Source organism: Ursus maritimus, unplaced genomic scaffold (genome assembly GCF_017311325.1).
Source record: "Ursus maritimus isolate PB19 unplaced genomic scaffold, ASM1731132v1 scaffold_3, whole genome shotgun sequence".
Lineage (NCBI taxonomy): Eukaryota > Metazoa > Chordata > Mammalia > Carnivora > Ursidae > Ursus > Ursus maritimus.
In genome coordinates this window covers 28,801,078-28,825,298 of record NW_024425563.1, presented here as the reverse complement: position 1 = coordinate 28,825,298, position 24,221 = coordinate 28,801,078, and the positions used below count along the sequence as shown (strand labels likewise).

General features: G+C 40.8%; 1 protein-coding gene across 2 annotated transcripts in view; it reads right to left on the bottom strand.

The window, feature by feature from the left end:
• The window catches only part of FAM3C (FAM3 metabolism regulating signaling molecule C), a 51,801-nt gene extending 28,973 nt beyond the window's left edge, over positions 1 to 22,828 (bottom strand). Inside the window, exons 1-3 of one of the 2 annotated variants that reach the window (XM_040644065.1) lie at positions 22,686 to 22,828; positions 10,807 to 10,861; positions 6,667 to 6,771 (exon numbers count right to left, since the gene is read on the bottom strand). In XM_040644065.1, the coding sequence (XP_040499999.1) occupies positions 6,667 to 6,771; positions 10,807 to 10,819 (118 nt within the window). In that variant the 5' untranslated portion in view covers positions 10,820 to 10,861; positions 22,686 to 22,828. The remainder of the gene's footprint in view (positions 1 to 6,666; positions 6,772 to 10,806; positions 10,862 to 22,685) is intronic. The other variant, XM_040644066.1, reaches the window with a different exon arrangement.
• Positions 22,829 to 24,221: the final 1,393 nt, after the last annotated feature.

Sequence of the window (24,221 nt, the reverse complement as noted above, 5' to 3'; positions counted from 1 at the left end):
CTGTAAGTCCAGTACTCAAACTGAAGAACAGAAAGTTAAAGTGAAAAATAACATGTAAATGTTTAAAAAGAGGAAAATGACCAAGTAAACGAAGGCTCGTTAACTCTATAAAACACTCAGAATATTATGCGCCACTGAAGTCATAAAGGCAATGGAGTAACGTGGTGAAAGTCTAATGCATGAAATAAAGCAAAAAAACAAGCCTCTCTATAAGTATGAAAAATATTCATGGATAAGGACAAAGACTTGAAGGGAAAAAAAAAGACCACTTAATAAATTAGAGTGCTGGGACCCTACTGGGCTCATTCTTTTAATTTCCTTAATTATGTCATAAAAGTAAGGGAAACATCAATTCTAGAGATCATCTGGTCCAATGCTCTCACTTTTGTAAACAAGAAAATGAAAACCCAGAGAGTGATAAGCAGCATAAACACCAGATATTCTCAATTTCACTTTGCCCTGAACAAACAGCCTCGGGTGTTAAGATATTTACAGAAAAACTGTTCAAATCAGACATTCTGGTACGCTTAACTTATGGTAACAAGATACGGGGAAGACAGTGGGATCACAACAGGGGTAATATAACAGAGCTCATTCACCTATGCTGGGTACTCTTATAAGTACTTTTTCATGTATTACTGATTTAATCATCATCCCTATTTCAAAGAGAAAGAAACTGGGAACTGAGAGGTTTACTGATTTATTTGTTTCAAGTCATAATTAACAACTTGCAGAGATAGTTTTCACAGTCCTATTTCACTCTAGCACCCAAACTCATACTGCACTGCAAAATGGGAAATGTCTGAGGTCCTCTGATCACATGCATAAAAACTGCTAGTTCTGCTCAGAGCAGGAAGCCAGAGTAGGGAGCTTTCACAACAACCCTTCTGAGTGCAGAGGAGTCACGACTCAAGACAAGGAGTGTGCAAGGACAAGGACGCTGCTGAAGTCATCCGGATAAACAGGAGCAGCAGTTGGAGCAAAGGTAATGACTGTGGGTTTGGAACAAGTAGACCGGTTCAGAACAATTAAGGAAGCAACACTGACGGGACCTGGGGACGGACCAGATGGAGGGACGATGGAAAGGGAGGAATCCAGTTTACCTCTTGGACATTCGGCTTCAGAAGCCTTCATTTATTCATTCACATGAACCAATGAACGAAAACACCGTATCTGCACTCAGATGCTCATAATCCAGTGAGACGCAGGGGTAGGGGATGGGTTCAGTGCCGGACCTATCAGTTTAAGATACTTGGAGAAGATCCAAGTGGGAAAGTCTCAAAGCCAGCTCTAAATGAGATCTGGGATGAAGATATAAATGGCAAGTTAACAAAGGATAAGGCCACCCAGAGAGATCTCTGGATTTAAAGTCAGGGGGCTGACAAGAGAATTGAGAGACATCAATAATCAACTAATGCTCAGAAAGGAATGTGGCTGAGCAAAGGGAGGTAGAAGAAAAGCCAGGATGAATCTCTAAAATGGTCAAACTAGTTTGCTTGTAAAACTTAGGAGATTAAAAAAAAAAAAGGGGGTAAATGCTACTTAACTCAAAAAATGTTACTGGGATAGGATTTGGGGAAAACCAGTTTCTTAATCATCTTTTAAATACATAACATCACCTCCATTTACTTTGCGTAAGAGTAAAGAGAAAAGACGCTAAAGGTTTAAAAAAAACAAACAGGGGAGCCTGGGTGGCTCAGTCAGTTAAGCATCCAAATCTTGATTTCAGTTCAGGTCATGCATGATCTCAGGGTTGTGAGATCGAGCCCCGTCGGGCTCCGCACTCAGCGCAGAGGCCACTTGAGATTCCCTGTCCCTCTGTACCTCCCCCGCTCAAACACACATGTTCTCTCTCAATAAATAAATAAAATCTTTAAACAATAACAAACAACTCTTGGAAAGACTGTTCTTTCCAGACCAGATGAAAACTAATTTTCATCTAATATTTATCAAAACTGAAATCCTTCTACTAAGCCTGCAATTCTGAGAATTTTAACACCCGAAAGCCAAACAGGTAAATTTTCACAAATAAAGCAGGATGTTCTCCACATGTAGAGTGTGGGCACAGCATGCCAGCAAAAATCCCTCCTTCCCTGCAACTTGTATTCCTCCAACTGCCTTGATAGCTTTATTTCTTAATTTCTTTCACTATATGCAACTTTTCACTTTCAGGAACAATAATAAACATTTTTTATTTGGTTTGCTTTTTTTTTTTAAGTTTTTAAATTTTTTATTTTAAGAAAATAAACAGCCAGGCATCATTTTATTTTTACTGTGGAAAAATTATCACGAATTATTCAAGATTAAATTGCATCAAGATAAACTGAGCTTTTGTATGGTTTAGATAGAACCTATCTTGGGAAAGCTAAAGCAGCTTACTGACTGTGGAATCTTCTACATCAACTGAATTTAAGTTTCAAATTACCAGTTGTTTTTATTGCTTATATAATCACTGAACAATTCTTTAAAAATCATTTAAAATGACTGAAAACAAAGGTCTCCAAATCTATGAAATAAGTAACATATCAAATAGAACATTTATGCTCTTCAAGAAAAAGGTTAATGGCTTAATCATTATTATCTACTCTTCTCAGATGAGCTGAGAAAATGAATTCACTTGGAATTTTTTTTTTTCAGATTTGGGTTTCATCAATGAATGCTGTTCAACGAGTCAAGCTACAGAAATCAGAACTATTTCATACTTTAGTTTTTAATAATGTCAAGCAATTTATGTATATACTATTTCAATGGTCTAAATCTGAAAGGGTAAAAATAAATCAACTTAAGAGAACAGTAAGTACTGCAGCTATACATGCAAAAATAACCTGGAATGTGTTCAGTACATTCACTAGTTGTTAAGTATCCGTGATGAAAACTAACACTGTTAAAATGCAATCATAACTAAAACTCACAGATTGTATCCATGTTGATATCCTGGTTGTGCCACTGTAGATAGTTTTCTAAGATGTTACCCATATGAGAAACTGTGTAGAGGGTATGCACAATCTCTATGTATTACTTCCCACTTCCCACAAATGCATGTGCATCTGCCTACAATTATCTCAAAAAGTTGTGTGAAAACTTGTTTTTAAAAAATCACCATGTATTTTAGTAATTTCAACTAACTGTGGGCAAAATTTTTCATTCTTCCATTCTAGAAATGAGTTCATTTTTCTATAACAGTATGATACAATCAACCTGAATCTAAATTTATAGAACTATCAAGTAAGCTATTATATCAACAAACAGAAAAAAAAGGAAAAATTCACCACCAACAGAACTATAGTTCACCTCATGGGACCCCCTAGTATAATGATTATGGAAACAATTCTAATGTTGAGTTAAACTTATCACCCTTTGGTAAATTGAGTTAGATGCTAAGCAAATAGCAAAGACAACCCTAACTCCATCTTTGCTCAATTATTCTGTGATGAGAATTAAAATATAACAAATTAAATTTTCACCAATTCAGTAAGTTGGAATCCAGTAAGGTTTTGTGGATATAGTGTATGACTTCAGTTACAAAATAAGCCATCTGCCCTAAGAATGTGTAAATCAAATACCCAAAACACACAAAATAAAACCTTGCAGATTCCCAACATTAGGAAAAATCAAAATGAAAATTAAGAGACCACTATCCTAGTCGAAGTAGCTCAGCGTTTGTTCATAACTGACTACGAGTGCCTTTTTAGCTAATAGAGTTCTACATGAATCCCACTTTGGAAATACTGTTCCTCCCCATGTAAAAATCCTAATCCTCAATCATTCATTTTCCATTCAATCAGCACGTACTGTCTACACGTACGGCCCAGTGTTAGAGCTGGGTGAAGCACCAAGGTACGACTGCCCTTAAGATTCACTCTCTAATAAGGGGAAAAAGATACATGGAAAATAAAAGACGTTCAATGATGTAAGCCAGAATAAAATCAGTGCCGAACTGAGATGTAAGTCCTATGCTTTAGGAACAAACAGTTCAAAAAAGAAGCAACACATTCTAATAGGAAAAGAGGGAGGTTCAAGCATAATTTCTCTCAAGAAGGGGCATTTATGCAGTTCAGAGGAATGAGAAGGATTAACAGAGGAAGGGGCGCTGAGAAAGATGTGCAGTGTGAGGAACCAGCACGAGCAAGGCTGGGGTGTGTGTCTACAGATCCCGCACAGACGGGCACAGCAAGTGTGAGGCACAGGGTGGGGAGGGGCAGGGCAGACCACAGGGCAGATGGGCAAAGGTGGGTTGAGGGTGTGAGTGCCATCCTAAGTAGGGACTCTGAGTTTACTCTCTAGTCGTCAGAAGTACTAAAGGTTCACGACTGTTAAGAGAACTGCTCTGGCGGCGATGAAACAGACAGATACCAAGGATGAGAAACAGACATGGAACATCCCTTGCATGTTAACAGACGGTCTGGACTAGAGATGGAGACCCAAACTAGGGCAAGCACTGCCTGTGGCTAAACCCAAGCCTCTTCTCTCTGAAAACAGTGGGCCTTTTCCCAAAGTGGTTTTCTTTCCTTTTTTTTAGATTTTATTTATTTATTTGACAGAGATAGAGACAGCCAGCGAGAGAGGGAACACAAGCAGGGGGAGTGGGAGAGGAAGAAGCAGGCTCCCAGCGGAGGAGCCTGATGTGGGGCTCGATCCCAGAACACCGGGATCACGCCCTGAGCCGAAGGCAGACACTTAACCGCTGTGCCACCCAGCGCCCCGCAAAGTGGTTTTCTTATGTGTACCCATAGTCCCACTGCCTCCCTTCTCTCAAGGACCCTCTTTTTCTTGTTTGCTCAATCTCATCCCATTGACTTGTAACTCCCTGAATCTTTGCTCAAAGCCTATAGACAAGCGAGTCTCTACTTTAGTTCAAAAAAGAAAAAACATTCAACTTGCTTCTGCCTCAAGCTACCAGCCCATAATCTTCTTCCCTTACCATCAATCTTTCTTAGGTGCCCTGGCCACACACACTGTTTCCCAGCAACAGAGTCAGTCCTCAATGCCTTTAGTGTTTTTCTGCCCCATTATTCGACTGCAAGCAGCTATGCTCTCAAAGGACACCAGGCTGGCCTCTCCATAGTAACAGACGTAGGCAGAAGTCAAATGTCACTGTGCTTTGTAATGACTACTCTCTGCTGGATCCTAAATATATGTCATACTAATTTCATTATATAATATACATACATATTATATAATGTGTGTGTGTGTGCACACATATACACATATACATTTTTTTTAAGGGGCGGGGAGAGGGAGAGGGAGAGAGAGAATCTTAAGCAGGTACCACGCCCAGCGCAGAGCCCAACCTGGGGCTGGATCTCAGGACCCTGAGATCATGACCTGAGCCAAAATCAAGAGTCAGACGCTTAACCGACTGAGCCACCCAGATGCCCCCCTGGATACTTCATTTTAAAATGGGTGTTGAAAAACAGATGGTTCAGGAGGAAAATAGCCAGTACACTGAGAAGAAGGTCCAAAGGGGGGAATTCCATAATTGGAGAAGACGAAAACTTATAAAAAGACAGCCTGAAGGAGTATGACTGCACTTTACTTGAGAGCTCATCAGTGTGGCAGAGAACTCCAGCAGACGGAAGATCAGTGCACTGATGCTACTGGGTAGTACAAAAGACAGAATTCAGTGCAATATAAAAAGTACTGTTAAGTAGTTATTGGAAGAACAGTCACCGGAAAATGTGTATACATTACACATCAGAATTGTCTAAAGCCTCGATACTCAGTATGTGGTCTGTGAGTAGAAACCTCAGCAGCACCTGGGAGCTTGTTAGAAATGCAGACTCTCAGGCCCCATCCCAGACACTGAATCCAAATCTGCATACCAAGATCCCGGGGAGACTCCTTATTAAAGTTGGAGGACCAATGGTTTAAGGGAGTCTTGAAACTAGATGTGAGAAGAAGTGAACGAGGTCTCGGGATCCCCTCCAAATACTAATTTATGGAAAGCAAAACTCACTATTCCAGAAATATCAAAGTTGTTCCAACCAGTTTCTGCCTAATGGGTCAAAATACTGTTTCTAGGTTTCACATTCTCACTTTTCACGCATAATTTTTTAATAACTTAAACAACGCTTCAACCAAAGCATATTCAAACATTTCAAAGGTTAACTTATTTTACTAACTTAGGAATTTTGTTAAAAAACTGAGTTAAAGTAGCTTACAATGGTATATTTACAATATAACATCAAATAAATTGGTAAAGAGAAAAATGATGCAGAAGGAAATAAGGTTAGGAAAGCAAGATGGATTTCTGTGGCTGGTATTTAAAATGCATTTTCATGACTCCACTTGCTAATTGGGGCCTAGATTTGGTTCTAAGTTTTCCAGCAGCCAACTCAAATAGTGTATGATATCTTCTAGAACATTCATTTAAAATGCCATGACTAATGTCTTAGACATGAATGAAATAGACCCCATTAAATGTATTCAGAATGCTGAATAGAAGATTCATGCTTTATACTGACTTAATTTTATGACTTCCTATTGTATACTTCAGAATATTCTAACGGGTCACACTTATTGATATAACAACATTTTCTTTTCTAGACAGACTAAACAGCAGAGTTACTCGATGCTGATAACTTTAATTTATAGACAGATAAATTTAATTTATAAAAATTTATAGACAACCAATCAAAAATAAGAAGGGGGAAAAATGGGACTTACCGAACAAATTTCCTAAACTTGCATCCATTTTTATTTCAAATACTTGAGAAATAACATAAAATGTCAGTAAAAATACTGCCACAGCTACCACCAACTTTGCAGCACCTAGAAAAGCGCGGAAATAATTCAGCATGAGCTTGTGAGACCACAGAACTTCTTTGAATGCATTTTCATGAAAAACTTAAGTTTACAAAAAAATTTCTTAAAACTAAACTTTATCTCATGGATCTTGTTTTTACTTGAGTTACAACAAAAACTGCACCAACCATCCATCAAGATAAGGGATTTTCCTGATCCAAGAATTATCGGATTGGCTAGCAACCCAAACACAGGACTGACTGCTTGACTCAGCTGCCTAATTTTTTCATGAAAAAACAAAACAAAACCACCAACAACAAAAAAACAAACCTGCTATCAAGGGCTGGCTGACTACACAAAAGTACCCTGGCAAGTGGAACACCATCACCAAGTATGCTGGATGATGCATCCCTAATCCTTGCCAAGTATGAAGGGCAATACTGCACAGGGACAACACAAAAATGCTGGACCTTATGGAGATACGTCGGCAACAACCAGGATGCTCACTAAGTGAGGAACTCTCAAGTGAAATGTAACCGGTTTACTGTCCTATCACCAACCAACCCATCTCTGAGAGCTACACAAGCGCTGCTGGTAGGGCGAACAACAGAGTATTCATCTGCGTACTTAATACTAGCTTAAGACAGGCCTCCTCGAATCCTTAGAGGACTTAATCTGGCACCTGTCACATATGCTTCATAATGCAATTACATGATAAGCTCCATCAAGACACACTTGTAGACCTTCGTACCTTTCTATCTTTAACCATTTCTGAGTCCCTTACAGAGTTAGCACGGCGACTACTCGCTAAGTAACTGCTTAGTAGGAATCAACAACTTATCTTTTTTTCTCCAGGCAAATCTAGGAAAGAAAAAAAATTGTGCAAGACAGGAAAGGAAATGGAAAATGATGGGCAAGAAACATCCTCCTCTTTCCCCTAGAATCTCAGAGCATCTCACTAGGTTATTCAGGAACAATACTAATTTTTGCCTGTACAATCTCCATTCCCCTCTTACCAAAAGTTTAATCTATATTGATCTAAAAGAGGTAGATGGGATCAGCAGACATCTCTCCACCCTTAAGGAAACAAAAGCCCAGAGGTCAGGCAACTGCACAAGATTACAAATAACTTAGCAGCAGAAGGCCCAGATCCAGGGATCCTGAGAGGGCCCAGTGCTTGGTACGGTATCCATTCTAACACCAAATTACCACATTCTCCTAAAACACTACCAAAACTCGACTCAGTAGGTAAGGAAAAGTAAAAACAAAACAAAACAAAACAAAAACCAAAAACAAAAAACAACTATGTTCTTCTAATTTCCTAAACCCAAAGAACTAAGACTACATCCTTCAAGGAGTGGCAAGAGAATGAACTGCTGATGCCGGCAAAGGGCCAGTGATGCTGAGAAGTACCGGTTTCACAGAGCCACTCATTTCTATTTAGAAACGCTCTATAAACACAGAAATGAGATGGCAGTGAGGAAGTCTGACTACCCTAATCAATCTCCCTACCTCCGTTTCCAACCTTTTCCTCTCCAAAAATTACATATTTTCAAAAGTAACTGCAAGTTGCCTGCATGTTTAGTGCATAAGAGAGCAAAATTCCAATAGGCTTTGAGCTCTTGCCCCCAAGGATCTAGCAGAATGCCTGACGCAGCCATACTCTCAACAAGTGTTTGCTAATAGATGAATGGTCAGAGGTGACACATTCCTTCTTGATCACTTAAGACCAAGGGCTTGAAGACTCTGTATTACATGACAGTCTTAACCACTCACTTCTAGCAATCACGAGCACGAGCAACCAGAGATAACTGTTCCCTGTCCCTTACAGCAGATACATGAAACCTTTACTGTTTAAGATTAAAATAGTGAAATGAGTAAAATATCAACGGTTATAATACGTGAAAGTTCTAGACTAAATTCAATACCAAGTTAGACCTGAGCCTACACTAAACAAGCTATCTGCATCATATATACACATATGTACACAGACGCATTCGTCTATACAATACACACACACCGCATTTACTGAGTGCCTTCTAGAGAGCTAAATGCTTTATAAGCATAATCCCATTTGCACAGCTTTTCAAGGTATTATTTTCATTTTACAGATTAGAAATCAAGGCTCAAAATTTTCAGATCACTTGCCTAAGGTCATATAACTAGTTAGCGGCAGAAGTGAGTCTTCAACCCAGACCTATTCACGGACACTGGACCATCAGAGGAACTAGGAGGAAATAAAAGCTCTACGGCACAGAAAAGCTAGAGATGGAGAAATGAACTGGTAACAGAACAAACAGATGGTCCCCGAGAGGAGCAGGCAGGTGGAGACTAGCACAGCCACCATAATGGTAGAGTTCTAGAACTTCTGTTACAGAGGGGTCCCCTCCAGAGCTAGTCACCACCCAACTCTGGACATAAAGGGGCCTGATGACACCACACCACGGTCCCCATTCTTAACTTCCCGTGAGATTCTCTTCCCTCTAGCCATGGACTGCACTAATCTGAGTGTGTCCCTATTTTTCACAAATCAAAAAGCATACACTTTAGACACCGTTGCCTTACTGTAAAAATAAAGGCTGTATGAATATTTCAAAGCAACCACATTTTCTTAAATTAGAAGACATTAATCACACTAAAGGCAATAAATTAACAGCTTATCTTCTCTCTTCACTCATCAAAACCAATCCCTTCAAGACCTATACTAGGAACAGTGTCAAACTAAGCACTCAGTGAATAATTATTTATCAATTAACCTTGGAATTAATTGTTAGAGAAATGAACTAAATGAAAATTTGATTTCAACTAGAATGAATGTAGAATTATGTGAAGAAGAGAAAACTTTCTTTGATTATTTCAATCACTACGTTTCATTAACGTACTTTTAAATCATGTGGAGACATGTGATCAATAGTCCTGCCGTAGTCGAAGGTCATTAAAAAAAAAAAAAGACACTGTAATACGTTTTTTTAAACTACAAACAAACTCTTAAGTTTCTGGGAATACTTTCCTTCAATAATTGAATAGCTCTTCGAAAAAGGATAGTTTTGTAAGTTCACCACTGAAGGGTCCAGATTTCCAAATTTCTGCAAGGGCATCTGTGAACAACCCTGGTATCTCTGCTTAATGAGCATGATGTTTAATCACCTGCACCTGATTCTACAGAATGATCACTGAAGCAGGAAGCCTCGTTTGTTCACCCACCTTGACTTCAGACACTGCTAAGAGATGCCCCCCGCAGGAAAATACTTGGCTTGCTGGTGAGAAGATGATAATTACAAGAAAGACTATCTCGATTTTGAGCAATTACAAGTTATCTTCTATGCTGGAAACACACGTAGTGGAAATTTCTATGTCAAGTGTGCGTTTCCTCTAGGGCCTCGGCTGTGCTGAAGGAGGGGCGGGGCTGGGAGAACACACTTACTTTCATGATCAAGGCAGGAAGGGGTCAGCAGCCTCTCTCATTATTTATGCATCTTTCTATAATGTTTAAAGATAGTTTCCTTAATACTATGAACATCAAGCTGTGTTTTGCAATTTCCCCAATATGCTGCCTGAAGGATGCTCTTACACATAGCCTCACTTCTGCAGATTGGACTCGAACCAGCAAATATTCCCTTAAGCAAACACACATTTTACCGAATTGTTCACATACACTAGTTTCCGCTTAAGTACATATATAGAAAAGATGTAAGCTTTTAAACTTTATGACTTATTTTTCTCAAAAAGCTAGAACTTAGCAAAAACAAAAATCAGTCTCCCTAGGTTGTCAAAATTGTTCTTTATATGGGCATTTTATTCTCGCAGGCAAATAAGCTTAATGTGTAAGAACATAAACATTAAAGCCATAACTTAAAAAAATTTCGTATAATTTCCACAAAAGTCTGTCCAATTTGTGATTTACTGACTACATAAAAAAGTAGGTGAAGTAGTGATTTAGTCTGTTATATATATCAGCTTTGTTCTTAATATAGAAAACGATTATTTACTCTCTCCTTCAACTGTTTAAATAAACACGTTATACAAAAAGTAAAATTTTTTCTATTGAATTAAGTATCTTACCTGCTACCCTCATGTTTCGTTTTTCAGTCTATGGCACTTTTCATTAAACAACCTCCTAAAATCAAAAGAAAAGGCAAACATCATTAGGTCCAGAATGAGCATTCCCGCCTAGATTTGAGTTTGACTTGAAGTATATATAATGAACTGATTAGACAAATGTCATGACATTTCTAAGTATTCTACCAATATGGACACTGGGCCTGGCTCCTTCCACTGGGACATAAAGCTCCTGAGAGGAGGGTCTGTGTTTTCTACTGTTGTGTCTCTAGCTCCCTAATTTCGGTGAACGGATGTAAGAAGTCCTGCCATCAAGCATGTGAATGGAAGATAATGCCCCTTATTATTCTCAGTGATTATGTGTTTCTAAGGAACTTTTGATACTAAGTTCCAAACTTCCAGTTTGCAGGTGAGGCCCTAAGAGATGAAGCTGCTTGTCCAGGCTCGGAACAAAATACTGGTAGAAATGGGGCTAGCCCGCAGGTACCCGGGCTCCTACTCCAGGGCTCACTCCAGTCCATGATGCTGCTTCATATTTCATACAAGAGAATACAGGGGCACTATGACAAGCACTTTACAGCAAAGGCTTATTTTAATATCAGGATCCTCTTCCTCTTCGTGGTTTCAATTTAAGTTTGTAAAAGAATATATTCAAAAGTACCGAATTACAATTTTAAATATTCCAGTAACTATCATCAATGACAGTGTATGTTACACATCAAAGAAAGAAACTATTCTCTGATATTATTCTATGAACAACAAGAAATAGATGCTGGAAAAAAAATCTTTGTATGTGTGTTTCCCTCCTAGGAAATAAGATAGGTGAAATTTTAAAAAGAAAATGAAAAAGCAAGTAAATGAGTTTGATAGGAAGTTCAGGCTCAGGTTTAATACAGACAGCTGCCATGGTCTACTCCATCTAAAGAAAGTTTTGATTAATGAATCTGAAACCTCTGTTTTTAGATTGTATTTGATACTAATGTTTCAATGTCGATGTCTGATCTAGTAACTCACATAATGTTTTAAATAAAAATAGCAGCACACCCCTGAAGGATACAGAAAGGAAGTGGGACATCCAGTTTGTTCATTCACCAGTAAGAAACAGGCCAGGGTGGGGGTGGTGAGCATCCAAAGACCAGTGCTCTTATGCAAGCTCCCTTTCTTCTGCCCAATGTACCCTGAAGAAAATATCAACATTTACACTAATAGCGAATGGAACATTACTGATGATTTCTTTTCCTCTGTTAGTTATCTGAACACCTTGCACATAATACGAAAAGCCAGTGTTAATCAATCTATTTAAGCTAACTACTTATCCACGGACCAGGAAAACACTAAAAGGAAACAACAGATAGTAAAGTATCCACAAGCCATCACATAAAAGCAGAAAAAAAAAAGTCCTTGGGTTTTCAAATGAAATCCCTGACTGGTTTTAAATCCTCTTTTGACTTCCAGCAAAATGGAAGGCCACGCTCACAATACACACAGACCTTTCCTCCCAGTAAATATTCCAAAATAACTTCGCTCTTACCTGTGTGTGGCCTAGAAAATTTCTTTGGAAGTGGGATAAGCAGTTGGGCAGACTCTTGCTGTTCTCCTTCACTATTTCCATTCCCTGCTGAGGCCACGCCCCCGCAGCCCACACAGTCCCCGCCTCACAAACCCGCCACCTACCTGCACTGCCCCGCAAGCCTGCTTCTAAACTGATACTAAGAGGACCACGATAAGCGACTACAAATGTCTAGCGGAACTCATGTTTTCCATTAAATTTCTGAGAGAGCATTTCGTAAAATCTCTAAATTAAAATCTCACAAAATCTCAGCCGTAACACATTTTTAATTAGTTTGCTTATGACTAAAATTAATGATGCAAGAGTGTAGATCAGCGTAAGGAAAAAGTACTGAATATGTTTGAGAGCAAATCAAGGGACATGTTTACAACATGCTAATTCCAAGTCATCCCTAACTTGTCTTCTTAGGAGGGCACTGAAAAACAAAGAAAATCATTACATATAATCATCTCAAGGAGAAAAAAAGCAGAAATTTAGTGGAATATACTTGGCATAAACCTCAGGCTGAACCCCCAACAATCAAGCATGGATAAAACAGTTTCACGGAAAATTAACACAACAGTAAAAGGGTTAAAAGTCCTCGGCTGGAAATTCACAGCTCTTTAATCCAGAAGCGACAGGTGAAAAAAAATTATAGTTTTTCTGATACACTCATTAAAAAGGTAGAGATATAGAAATTAGAGCTCTTTACCAAAACCAGAATACTGGTGGTAGGAAAAGCACTTTTAAGACAGACTAGAAAAGGAACAAAACCGAAAACACGTGATAGCACCTTTGCTCCCCAAGAGTGTAGTGTAAATCAAAACAATAAGTTCCAGTGTTTTCAATCAATGCTCAAACCCAGTCAGGTTGCTAACGTGGAGAAGGGCACAATCGTCCGAGAGTCTGCTGCAAGGAGGGCCACCACGGTGCCCCTGGGCAACGGAACAGTAAGTACGTGACCCAGACTGCAGAAGACAGCCCACAGTGGATCTCAGACTCACACCCTGAATTTCTTTGAATACCCTGTCATTTAAACATTTCCTTGAACCCAACTCCTACTTTGCTCTGATTTGGTCATGTTTTATTAAAATCAGGCCTGAATCAACAGGCCTCAACGTAGAATCGATCAACTTGAAGACAACAGATAAAAACACGGGTCAAGTGATACTTTCATTCTCTCCTTGAGAAGTACACTAGAGTTACCACAGGCGAATGACAAGAACACCATGCTATAATCAACAAAATAAGCCATAAAAACAATTATTTACCAGGAGGGGAAGAGTCTTGCCAACTAAAATAAACCAGGTACTAACGCATTCAACAGTGCTTTTCGGACACATTCTTATTTTATGTAATCTTCCCAGCAGCCCCGTAGGTGTAGTGGGTGTTTCGATGGCAGTAGAAATGAGGTCAAGGAATTTGTCTCAAGTCATACGAAGGGTAAGTGAGAAGCTGATAGTACAAATACACTTCCCTCTCACCTCAGCAGCTCACTGCCATACTCTAATAGAAGCCACTTGCTGACAAAATTCCATGCCAATCAACGTGGCTTTTGCAAATTGCTCTGGGAATTGCTAACCTCTGCTTCCAACTGGCCACTCCAGAGATTTGACAGTTTGTCAAAATGATTGAGCACAGGTATGAGAACACCCCTCCAAGACAGAAAGGATAGAAGAAAACGAAGCATACAAAAACAGCTACTGATGGATTCAGTATTAACAAACGACAATCAACTAAACCACAACAAAGCACTATAGTCATTCTCCTCAAATATAAGGGAACCATCACTTAATTCAATCCAACGTTAACTTGGCACTGGTCAAATGGCAATGTCACATGCATCACGTGAGCGAAGTTCAGATGACTGCAATACTCACGAGAACTAGGGCTTTTCACAAGGACGGAGAAAAACAAAGTGCAAGCAGATAGATTTAAGTACATTTAGGCCCTGTGATGGCTAATTTTATGTGTTGCCTGGGCCATGGAACACCCAGATATCTGTTTAAACGTTATTATGGGATTGTCTGTGAGGGTGTTTCTAGATGAGCTTAACACCTGAGTGAAGCAGTTGGCTCTCCCCAAAATGAATGGACCTCATCCGATCAGAGGCCTGAACAGAACCAAAAAAATCTGAGTACGGGAAAATGTGCTCTCTCTACCCACAGTCTTCCACCTGGAACAGCATCTTCAGCGCCCTTTGAATCGGGACTGAAACTTACACACTGGCTCTGACGGTTCTCTGGTTGGAGGAACGATGTCACTGGCTCCCCTACCTGCCTGGGACTTCTCAGCCTCCACAACCACAAGAGCCAATTCCTTATGATTATCCATCAATCTTAGATATCTTATCTCCTGTCAGTTCAGTATCTCTAGAGAACCCAGACTAATAACAGGCTTCCTTGAAATCGGAAGGTAAGAGATGACATTTTCAGTCGTACAGCAGTTAGGGGGCAATGAGTGAACACTGAGAACAAAAGGACTGTACACCTAAGGGTCCTGAGGGTGAGTTATCCTCATGTAGTTTACAAACAGAAGCCTGGTGTTAAAAACAAGTTGCAAAAAATACCTACAGTTATGTGAACAAAACGGAGCAAATGTTGGCAAACTTTTTCTGTGAAAGGACCAGATGGTAAATATTTTAGGTTTGGGGGCCCATACATACGGTCCCCATAGCAACCACTCTGCTCTGCAGTTGTACCTGGAAAGCAGCCATAGACAATATGGAAACGAATGGGCCCAGCTGTGTTATAATAAAACTTTATTTATGAACACTGAAATTTGAATTTCGTAGTTTTCATGTTACCAAATATTACCTTTCTTTTGATTTTTTCCCCCAATCACTTAAAAACATAAAAACCTATCTTGGCTCATGAGCTACAGAGACCCATGGGTCGTAATTTGACAACCCGAGACAGAGAAATCAAAAATAAAATTTAAACTAAAAAAAACTTCTAAAATAGACCATGCTCTAATATTCCAACATTTCTTGCAGGGTTATTTGCAGGACACAAGTTCCACAAAGCTTCCACTGGTCCTCTTGTAAGTCCTACTACAGATGTAGGACAGAGCGAACCACCCTAAATCCTGGGTTCTGTATGCGTTCATCATACATTTTCATACTCAGCTGCTCTCCATGGGAAGCAGCAGATACTCCTCGAGGAACAACATAATGGATCCTCTTCAAAAGGAAGGGAAAAAGTCCTGTCCTTCACATAAATGAAGCAATCCGTCCACAGCAGACAGGTATAATCTAGACTTTGGCATGTTTTCCAAAGCAATCCCAGCAGGTATAAAGAAATAGATAAAAATTAATGTTATTACACCCATTTCATTAACTGTAAAATTATGCTGGTGAGGAGAAACTGACACCACTGTTTTCTTTACATAGATATTTAAAAGTGATTATTTTTGTGATAGGTTTAAAGGGGGGATTACGTGTATCCAATGTTTGATCAACTTTGGAAACTGCAAATTTTAAACTTTCAAAAATCTGTACTTAAAAACAACAACAACAACAACAACAACAACAACAACAACAAACTATCACTATAGTAACACTGCAGACCTCTATCAAGTACCCTGTCTCACTGCAGACTCACCCTCGCCAGGCTGGATACTTTTTTGAAATAACAAAATGAAGAGAGGTGAGGGGCGCCTGGGTGGCTCAGTCGTTAAGCGTCTGCCTTGGGCTCAGGGCGTGATCCCAGCGTTCTGAGATCAAGCCCCACATCAGGCTCCTCCGCTGGAAGCCTGCTTCTTCTTCTCCCGCTCTCCCTGCCTGTGTTCCCTCCCTTGCTGGCTGTCTCTCTCTGTTAAATAAATAAAATCTTAAAAAAAAAAAAATTATCCCAAGTTTTTAAAGGACCAACTAACCTTTTGACTAGAAGAAAAAGGGAACAAAAAATCAACATACTTTTTCTCTGGGAATGGAGAGAGGAGTCTGCATGGATTCCATAACGTCAAGAATAACCACTTTTTTCAAATCATCACTGAGGAAAAACATGGCTGTAACTACTCCTTCTGCAAAGTGGCTTTCAAAGAGGTGAGACTGTAAAGCAACAGACCAAAAACTTAATGGCTCAATAGAACCAATGAATAAGTCTTTTAGAATAGAATTTTATTTTTTTTTAATTTTTAAAAAAGATTTTATTTATTTATTTGAGAGAGAGAGCAAGCACGAGAGGGGGGAGGGTCAGAGGGAGAAGCAGACTCCCCACTGAGCAGGGAGCGGGATGGGGGACTTGATCCTGGGACTGCAGGATCTGAGCCAAAGGCAGACGCTTAACCAACTGAGCCACCCAGGCGCCCCTAGAATAGAATTTTCATTTCCTATTGAAAACTTTGGGAAGAGAGAGATATAGATAATCTATGCCTAGATTTCTTACGTTATTTGAACTATAAATGGCTTTTCTTATTTTGTCATGTTTAAATTATCTTAAAAAGAGGATAAGTATCTAATTATGGCTGAGAAACAAACAGAATTAAAAGGATACTATGAAAAAGCACAACTGAGACAGAAAGTGTTTCTAACTCCCCTCTAGAATGCTAATCAAAGCCTAGTATGAAGCATACTGGGATTGTTCTGGGTGAATTCTGCTTTCCTCCACAGTCTGCCATAAATACCTGTACCTTGTTTTTATTTGGCTCTCCTGGCAGGGAATGGAGAGAGCAACGAACTCCTACCTGATCTACAGCAGCTAGATAAAACGCCTCTCTTCTAAGAATGAAATATGACGAAGTCTAACTGTACCATCAGCCTGTCTCTCCGCTTAAAAAAGCGAAGGTCCCCAGCCCAGTGAAATCATGCCCGTGCCTCTCCTAGACGACCTCACCCCGAGGACTCAACGGCGGGAGAAGCGAGCACACTCGGCAGACCACCACACTACGTCCTAAGAGCAAACGTGTTTCAACACGATTCATCTCAACGTTCAGAATTCCACAGTACAACTCCTGCAACCAGTGTGAATCAGCTAGAGAGCTCAAGTTCAAACCGCTTCACAACTTTGCGGTATCAGATTTCGGAAATAGTTCAGCTGATCGACGAGCTTTTTAGCCACGTTTTCTGTAACTACTTCAGGTGATTAAAAACTAAATGGATACGTGTTCTGCTTCCCCTCTCAAATCTAACAGGGCTAACCAACCTTCTCCTGACAAAAATATTTCATTTTCTAAGATGAGACCGCTGAAGGAAGCACCACAAGCAGGTGGGGCTGCTCTTCGCGGAGTTCTCATTAGTGGAGAGAGATCTGTTCGAAGCCACAGGCACTCTGTCACTCAGTACCTGATGTGCCACTAAGGCACTTCTGGAGTTGGCAGCCAGAGTTCAGGTTTACTCAGACACAAATTGCTGTTTACCGTGATTATTACCACTATATCCTGTAACCACTCAAGATAGGACAGTGGGTGGCTGGTATGCATGTGTATTATCAGCTCCGGGCATTAATGAGGGGTAGGGACTCTCTAGCAGAAAAAGGGTGATAAGAAAGATAGAAACCAAATGATCGAGCCACACATGATGTCAGTGTGACATTATGGGAACTGTAATTTCAAAATGGAAATCGCTGAAGTACAAAGAAACTAGAAAAAAGACTTCTGAACTGAACTATCAACACAGAAATGACTGGAAATGGATAGGATGAAAATGATAGGGGGCCAAATTGGAGTGCATTACACCCTTCCATCCAGCTACCTTGCATTTTAAAACAAGTCATCAGTATAATCTTCATTACAAATAAATGTCAGGTAAGGACACCTTACATTAAATTGTATTGTAAACAAATACTTTACATGGTAAAAGATCTGAAGAAATGCTACACTGTAATTCTTGTATCTCATAGCTTCTATGACTCATAATAATCATTTACCTTAAGAGAGGCCTGTGGTTCCTGGGGCATCTGAGATGATTTTATTGATTCTAAGGCACATACTACTTCCCTCATTATAACATGTCTTAAACTGGGATGAGGCTTACAACCACGTTTTTTCCCCATAGTAGTATATAAAATAACGGTGCACCTTATAAATAGCTTAGATTCAGTGAAACAGCACATCTGAGTCTTTGAAGCCCTAACTACAATGTAACCCACAGCACTGACACCACGATTATTGGTGGGCTTTTTAAAATGCAAATTCCTGAGCCCAGAATCCCTAGGAGGATTAAAACTCCTGAATGTTTCATAAGCCCCCCAGGTGGTTCTCACTCTCACTCAGATCTGAGAACCCCAGATCTACAGTACAGCAATCCACACACCCAGAGAAGTTTGAAGATGGGAGGGGGGTGAGGCAGATCTAGGCCAAAAAAGCCCAAAGGTAAAACTCAAAAACAAGAATTTCATTCTTTCCTTAACAATGAATGGAAATCAGCCTGACTCTGGGCCAGGTCTCCTGCTGGGGTGAGGAGGCAAAGGCGGGCAGTGAATACATCTGGAGACAATGTACTGAGGACCAGAGCAAAGAGAACTCTTGCTTGCGATGGTTACAACAGTATTAGATTCAAAATTACCCAAGTGTTTTCTTGCAGTTTTTCCTCACCTACCAAAGCAGAATTATGCTTAAAAAGCTATAATTCAGTGGAAGAAACTAAATGGTGATCAGAGTTCTGTAACGGAGAGCACCAACATGTCGAAAACAGAAAACAAAATGACATTTAGTTGTGCCAGCTCCTTCAGAGTTCTACAACTGTGGATTAAACAGCCGTAATATAAACCCCTTAATCCTACACTGTACCATCCAGGAAAAGAAAGACGGACAGACAGAAATAGATATCATTGAGAACAATGGCAAAAATAAGACTAAATACATTTTAACTGTAGGAAGTTCCACCTATGTAGGGTAAAGAAGTGTCCAGTTCACAAACTGCAACAGCAAAAAAGATTAGAGAAAGGCACAAATTTCCGTACAGAATAACTACCTTCATCTCCCAGAAGTATTTTACATTGTACCAGATGAGAAGTTACAAGTTCCTATTCTGAACGAATGTTCAAGAATTCCCCTACTGAGCTACTCCACTAAGACTGTCTTCAAATAGTCTGCGGAATTTAACTGAACCAGAGCAGACATGATGCTGTCAGTCAAACCCTCCCCGTGAAGAAACGAAGGAGCAGAGCTGTTCCGTCTGCCCTGGATGGCACACCATTTCTATCACAGAGGCTGAAAGAGGGTTAGCAGCCATTTGCAAAGAACAGGTAGTAAGAAGCTTCTAGTGTAAGATTTTCTGAACCAAGGAAGAAATTCGTCGTTGTTAATCACAGGTCCTTCAAAACACATTTAATCATCACTTAGCTGCAGATACTGAATGGTATCGATAGTACACCTGATACCATACTGTGCCTTAAGTTGTGCAGAACTGATGATGAGATCAATTCAGGAGCTGACTCACTGCTGTAGATGTCCCCCCCCCCATACCTTTTTCGCCCTAGTGCACGAAAACTCACCAGGTGCCATCGTGGATGAATGCCTGAACAAAATGTGGAATGCATCCGTATGGGGACTATCATTCAGCCACGAGGTGAATGAAGTACTCTTACACGCTGTCCTACGGATGAACCTCTAAACATCATGCTAAGCCAAAGCACCTAGACATAACAGATCACATCTTGTAGAACTCCATTTATATGAAATATCCAGAACAGGTAAATCCACAGGGAAAGAAGCAAGCAGACCAGTGGTTGCCAGGGGCTCAAGGGAAGGGGGAGTAATTGTTTAATGGATAGGAGGTTTCCTTCTGGAAAGATGAAAGTGTTTTAGAATGAAACAGAGGTAATGCCTGCGCACCGTGAATGTACTAATGCCACTGAGTTGTACACTTGAACATGGTAAATTTCATGTTAAATGAATTTAATTTCCTAAAGAAGGAAATCGAAAAAAAACTCACCAGAGTAAAAGTGGAAAAATCATTAAGAGTAGATGAAAAAATTAATTGGATTAGAAATAAGGGAAATGTAAGTCATCTTAGAATAGCTTCAATCAAGTGGAAGAGGCCAATGAAAAAGAGAATGAAAGAATACCAGTGGGGTAAGCAGTGGAAACTTAGAAGAACTGGAACACTCAATTTCCTACTCTGAGAGAAACTCAACTGCTTGTTTTCAGGAGCTGAATAAAAGTCACAAAACCTCTTAAAGTTTAAATATCTTAGGAATCTTGCTCAATCTCCCCAAATTAAGAAAATGAGGCACTGCATGGAATTAAATAATTTGGTCCATGCACTCATAAAACAACTAAATGCAGAACGATGGCTTAAAATCCAGATATGTGATCTTAAGGACAGGAATCCTTCTGGACTAAGTACAAAACAAATGTTTGCTTCTGTACTAAGCTCTGAGCTAGCTGGATTTTTGTGAGACCTAGGGCCAAAATTTGTTGGTTCTTGGGTCTTGCACCTTTCAGCTTTAAGAAATGGGTATAAAAATGAAAGACAAAGATGCACTGCCTCAAAGAAAATAGGTTTGTGAAGGTCCAGGCTATCTTATTCATAGTATCCGTGATACCTAGAATAACTGGCACATACGAGGCACTTCAATATTCCCAAATGAATATAAAAATCTTTGAACACTGACATTCACCATTTAAGATCTAAAATATGTGGTTTAAAAAAAAAAAAAAAGACTCTGATGATCCAAAACCGAGACTACCACTTTTTGCCATTCAACAATCTCTTAGTCCTTTGCCCCCTCTCCAATTACCTTTCCTTGTTAATGTATCTTCATTAATTATGAAAGATTAGTTAGTTACCAACACTTAAGGTAGCAATCCAAATTTAGTAACTGTAATAAAATATCTATTAAGTTTATTTTGAAAGCTACTTTAACCCAGTCGTGCTCAGTGTTACTTTGACTCTCTTTTGTAATACAAGTCCTCTACAATGGGGATTTTGGAGGATGGCGGCCTGTATCCTTTTTAAAAAGCCTCATTTGTGTTTGATTCTACGAGATTCCAGGTTGAGAATCACTGCATCGGACTCTTTTTGTTTCTCACTATCAAGAAATGCTAGTCTTCAGAGAGCTGAGGAAACATTACATGGAATTTGTGAAACAAAGCTTCTAACACCTGTATAAAAGGGGAGGGGGTGGTAACTTCAGGAAACAGCTAGAGACCTCAAGAAACTGGCAGCCTTTATTTAGAAAGGTATAATTAATGATATGACCCAAACTGACCCCTACTCTGCCAATTTCTTGTAGAAGAGCATAAGCTCTTAACTTTATTTTCTAAGTTAAATGGAGATCTCCTTGTACTCCATAATGCACTGTATGAATATTAGCAATGTTTCCAAAAACTTGGTAAATCTGACAGTATACCAGTAACCCCACAAGGTAGTCAAGGGTCCAAGGAGTCTGGCCTCTACGGTCACCATCAACCTTTACTTAACCTCTAGAGGAGTTCCCATTTCCATCTGTAAAAATAAGAAAGAGATGAAAGGACTTACTCTTTGACTTGTGAGAAATAAATGTGCAATGAAAGCATATAGCACAGTGCCCAGTAAGCAATCTAATATTACCTAGTATATCTCGTATCCATATATTTCTGACTAAAGAAAACAAAAACAAAAGGTTCTGTCGATTAGACAGCAGCTCTGTATTACAGGAAACTTAAAAAAAGTGGGGGTGGGGGGAAAAGATGACGAAATACAGCTGGTAGATCTCAACCTCAAATCATCAATTTGTCATTTATATTGTTTAGTGCTAGGGTCACTAACCGTGGTACACAGCAGAGAATTCTGAAGACAGGAGCAAAAAAAAAAAAAAAAAAAGGTAAGAAAAAGAAAGAAGGAACAGCACATTCGTCAACGACACCGAGCATCAATGAGCTAGATAAATTTTAAAAATGAGAAGTACCTCCAGTTTAGGAGACGCTAAAACTTTACAAGTGAGCCAAGACGGCCCTCCGCAGAGTACAAATGTAACATTCAGTTCCACTGTCGCCTCTTTAGAGCACTGGGCCCGGGTTTCCGACGGCGAGCCGGCCCCGGCTAAGCACGCACCCAGGTGCAGCCCCGGGCTGGGGCGCCGAGCCGAGCCGAGCGCCAGGTGCAGGCGCTGCCCCGCCCTCCGCGGACCCGGGCCGGGAGTCGCGGAGCTGGGGATGCACCGCCGGGGCGTCGGCCCGAACCCCCGCCAACCGCGCTCCGGGGGCCCCGGTCCTGCCCGCGCCCTCCCCCCCCCCCCCAGGCGAGAGGCGCCACGACGACCCGGGCGCGCCCCGGGGCCCGCCCCCAGCCAGCGGTGGCCGCATGAGCGAAGGATGAAGGTGAACGTGGGCACCCGACTCCCCCCAGACACCCACCATCCGTCCCCGCCCTCGGCCGCGGCTCCCTCCGCCTCCCCGCCCGTCTCACCGGCCTCGCGCCTGCCTTCCGGACTCTCAGCGGTCAGTCCTGCCGGAGGCCGACGGGACCCGCCGCCGCCGCCTCCCGCTCCCTCCTCCGCTTCCTCCCGGGTTCCTCCGGCTTCCCCTCACCCCCGCGAGTGGCCAGGAGGAAGCCAGCTCGCCGCTGGGCCTCCTCCCCGCTTCCCCGCCGCGACCAATGGGTCCCCGCCGCCGGGAAGCCGCGCCCGCCCCCTGGCGGTGGAGGACCGAGCGGGCGCCCGGCCGGCCGGCGGGAAGGGCCGGAGAGCGGAGGGAGGGGTCGGGCCGCCGGCCCCCGCCCCGCGCAGCGCTCTCTGGACTTGCCACGTGGGTGCAGCAGCCGCGGCGGTTGGCGGCGGCTAGCTTTCCAGAGTGGGGGAAAAGGCGTCACGCCCCCCTTCCCCTCATTCACACACTCATAATACTGACCTTAAAGCCAGAAATTTAAGATAACCAGTCCATTCTAGAGATTCAATGATTCTATGAGATGGTCTTAATCAATCAAGGATTTTAGGCAATTACCTTTTGACTCCTTAAAAGCTAACTAACCTATTGTGAAAATGCTACCCGCCTCAAGCGCTAGATCTGATAACCTTAAACGTTTGGCCTAAAGAAAAAAAGTAGTGCCCGTATTTGCACGTCATTTTTGTATAAATTACTTAGCAACAAAGCAGTTAGAAATGTTCTTCTCCTCTACACACATTTTTTTTTCCCTACAATTGGGTTGATAACTGGGAAGTCAATCCAAATCCCATTATATGAAAGCTGACCCGACAACACAGTTTCATGGTTCATATCCACATCTCAGAACAATTAATAACTATTAAATATTATTAAGTAGAATGTCGGGACAATACATGGTTGTAAAATTAAATTGCATTAAAGAAATAATAGGGTTTCACCATAGTTAAGTATTCTACTAAGCCTTAGCTTTACTCCAAAAATATAAAACACAGAACCTAAATAATAGCTGTGAGTTCTGCAGTTTGTATTCCATCGTACAGGGAGGAAGCAAGAAATGCATTCTGAGAGCTTTCTGCCAAGTACTTTGCTGGACCTTTGCTGGCCTTTGGGTATGTGTTCTATTTAATGCTCACAACTCAGTCAAAATAGATATTTGCCCAGTACTTTTAACAGATGAAAAATCAAGACTCCAAAACTGAGTTTAAATAACTTGCTCAGAAATACAACGTAGTGAACTGTGAAGTTGGAATTCCAGCCTAGGCCCATCTAGCTCCAGACAAATGAGCCTTTCTTTCTCTTTCTTTCTTTCCTTTTTTTCTTTTTTAAAGATTTATTTATTTGAGAGAGAGAGAGTAGGCGGAAGGGCAGAGGAAGAGGGAAAGAGAATCCTCAAGCCAACTCCCAGCTGAGTGCAGCTCAATCCCAGGACCCTGCAATCACGATCTGAGCCAACATAAAGAGTTGGATGCTTAACCAACTGAGCCACCCAGGCACCCCACGGCACTTTGTTTCTTAGGGTACTTAAAACCACAACATTTGCTGTACATGTGTTTCCCCTGGT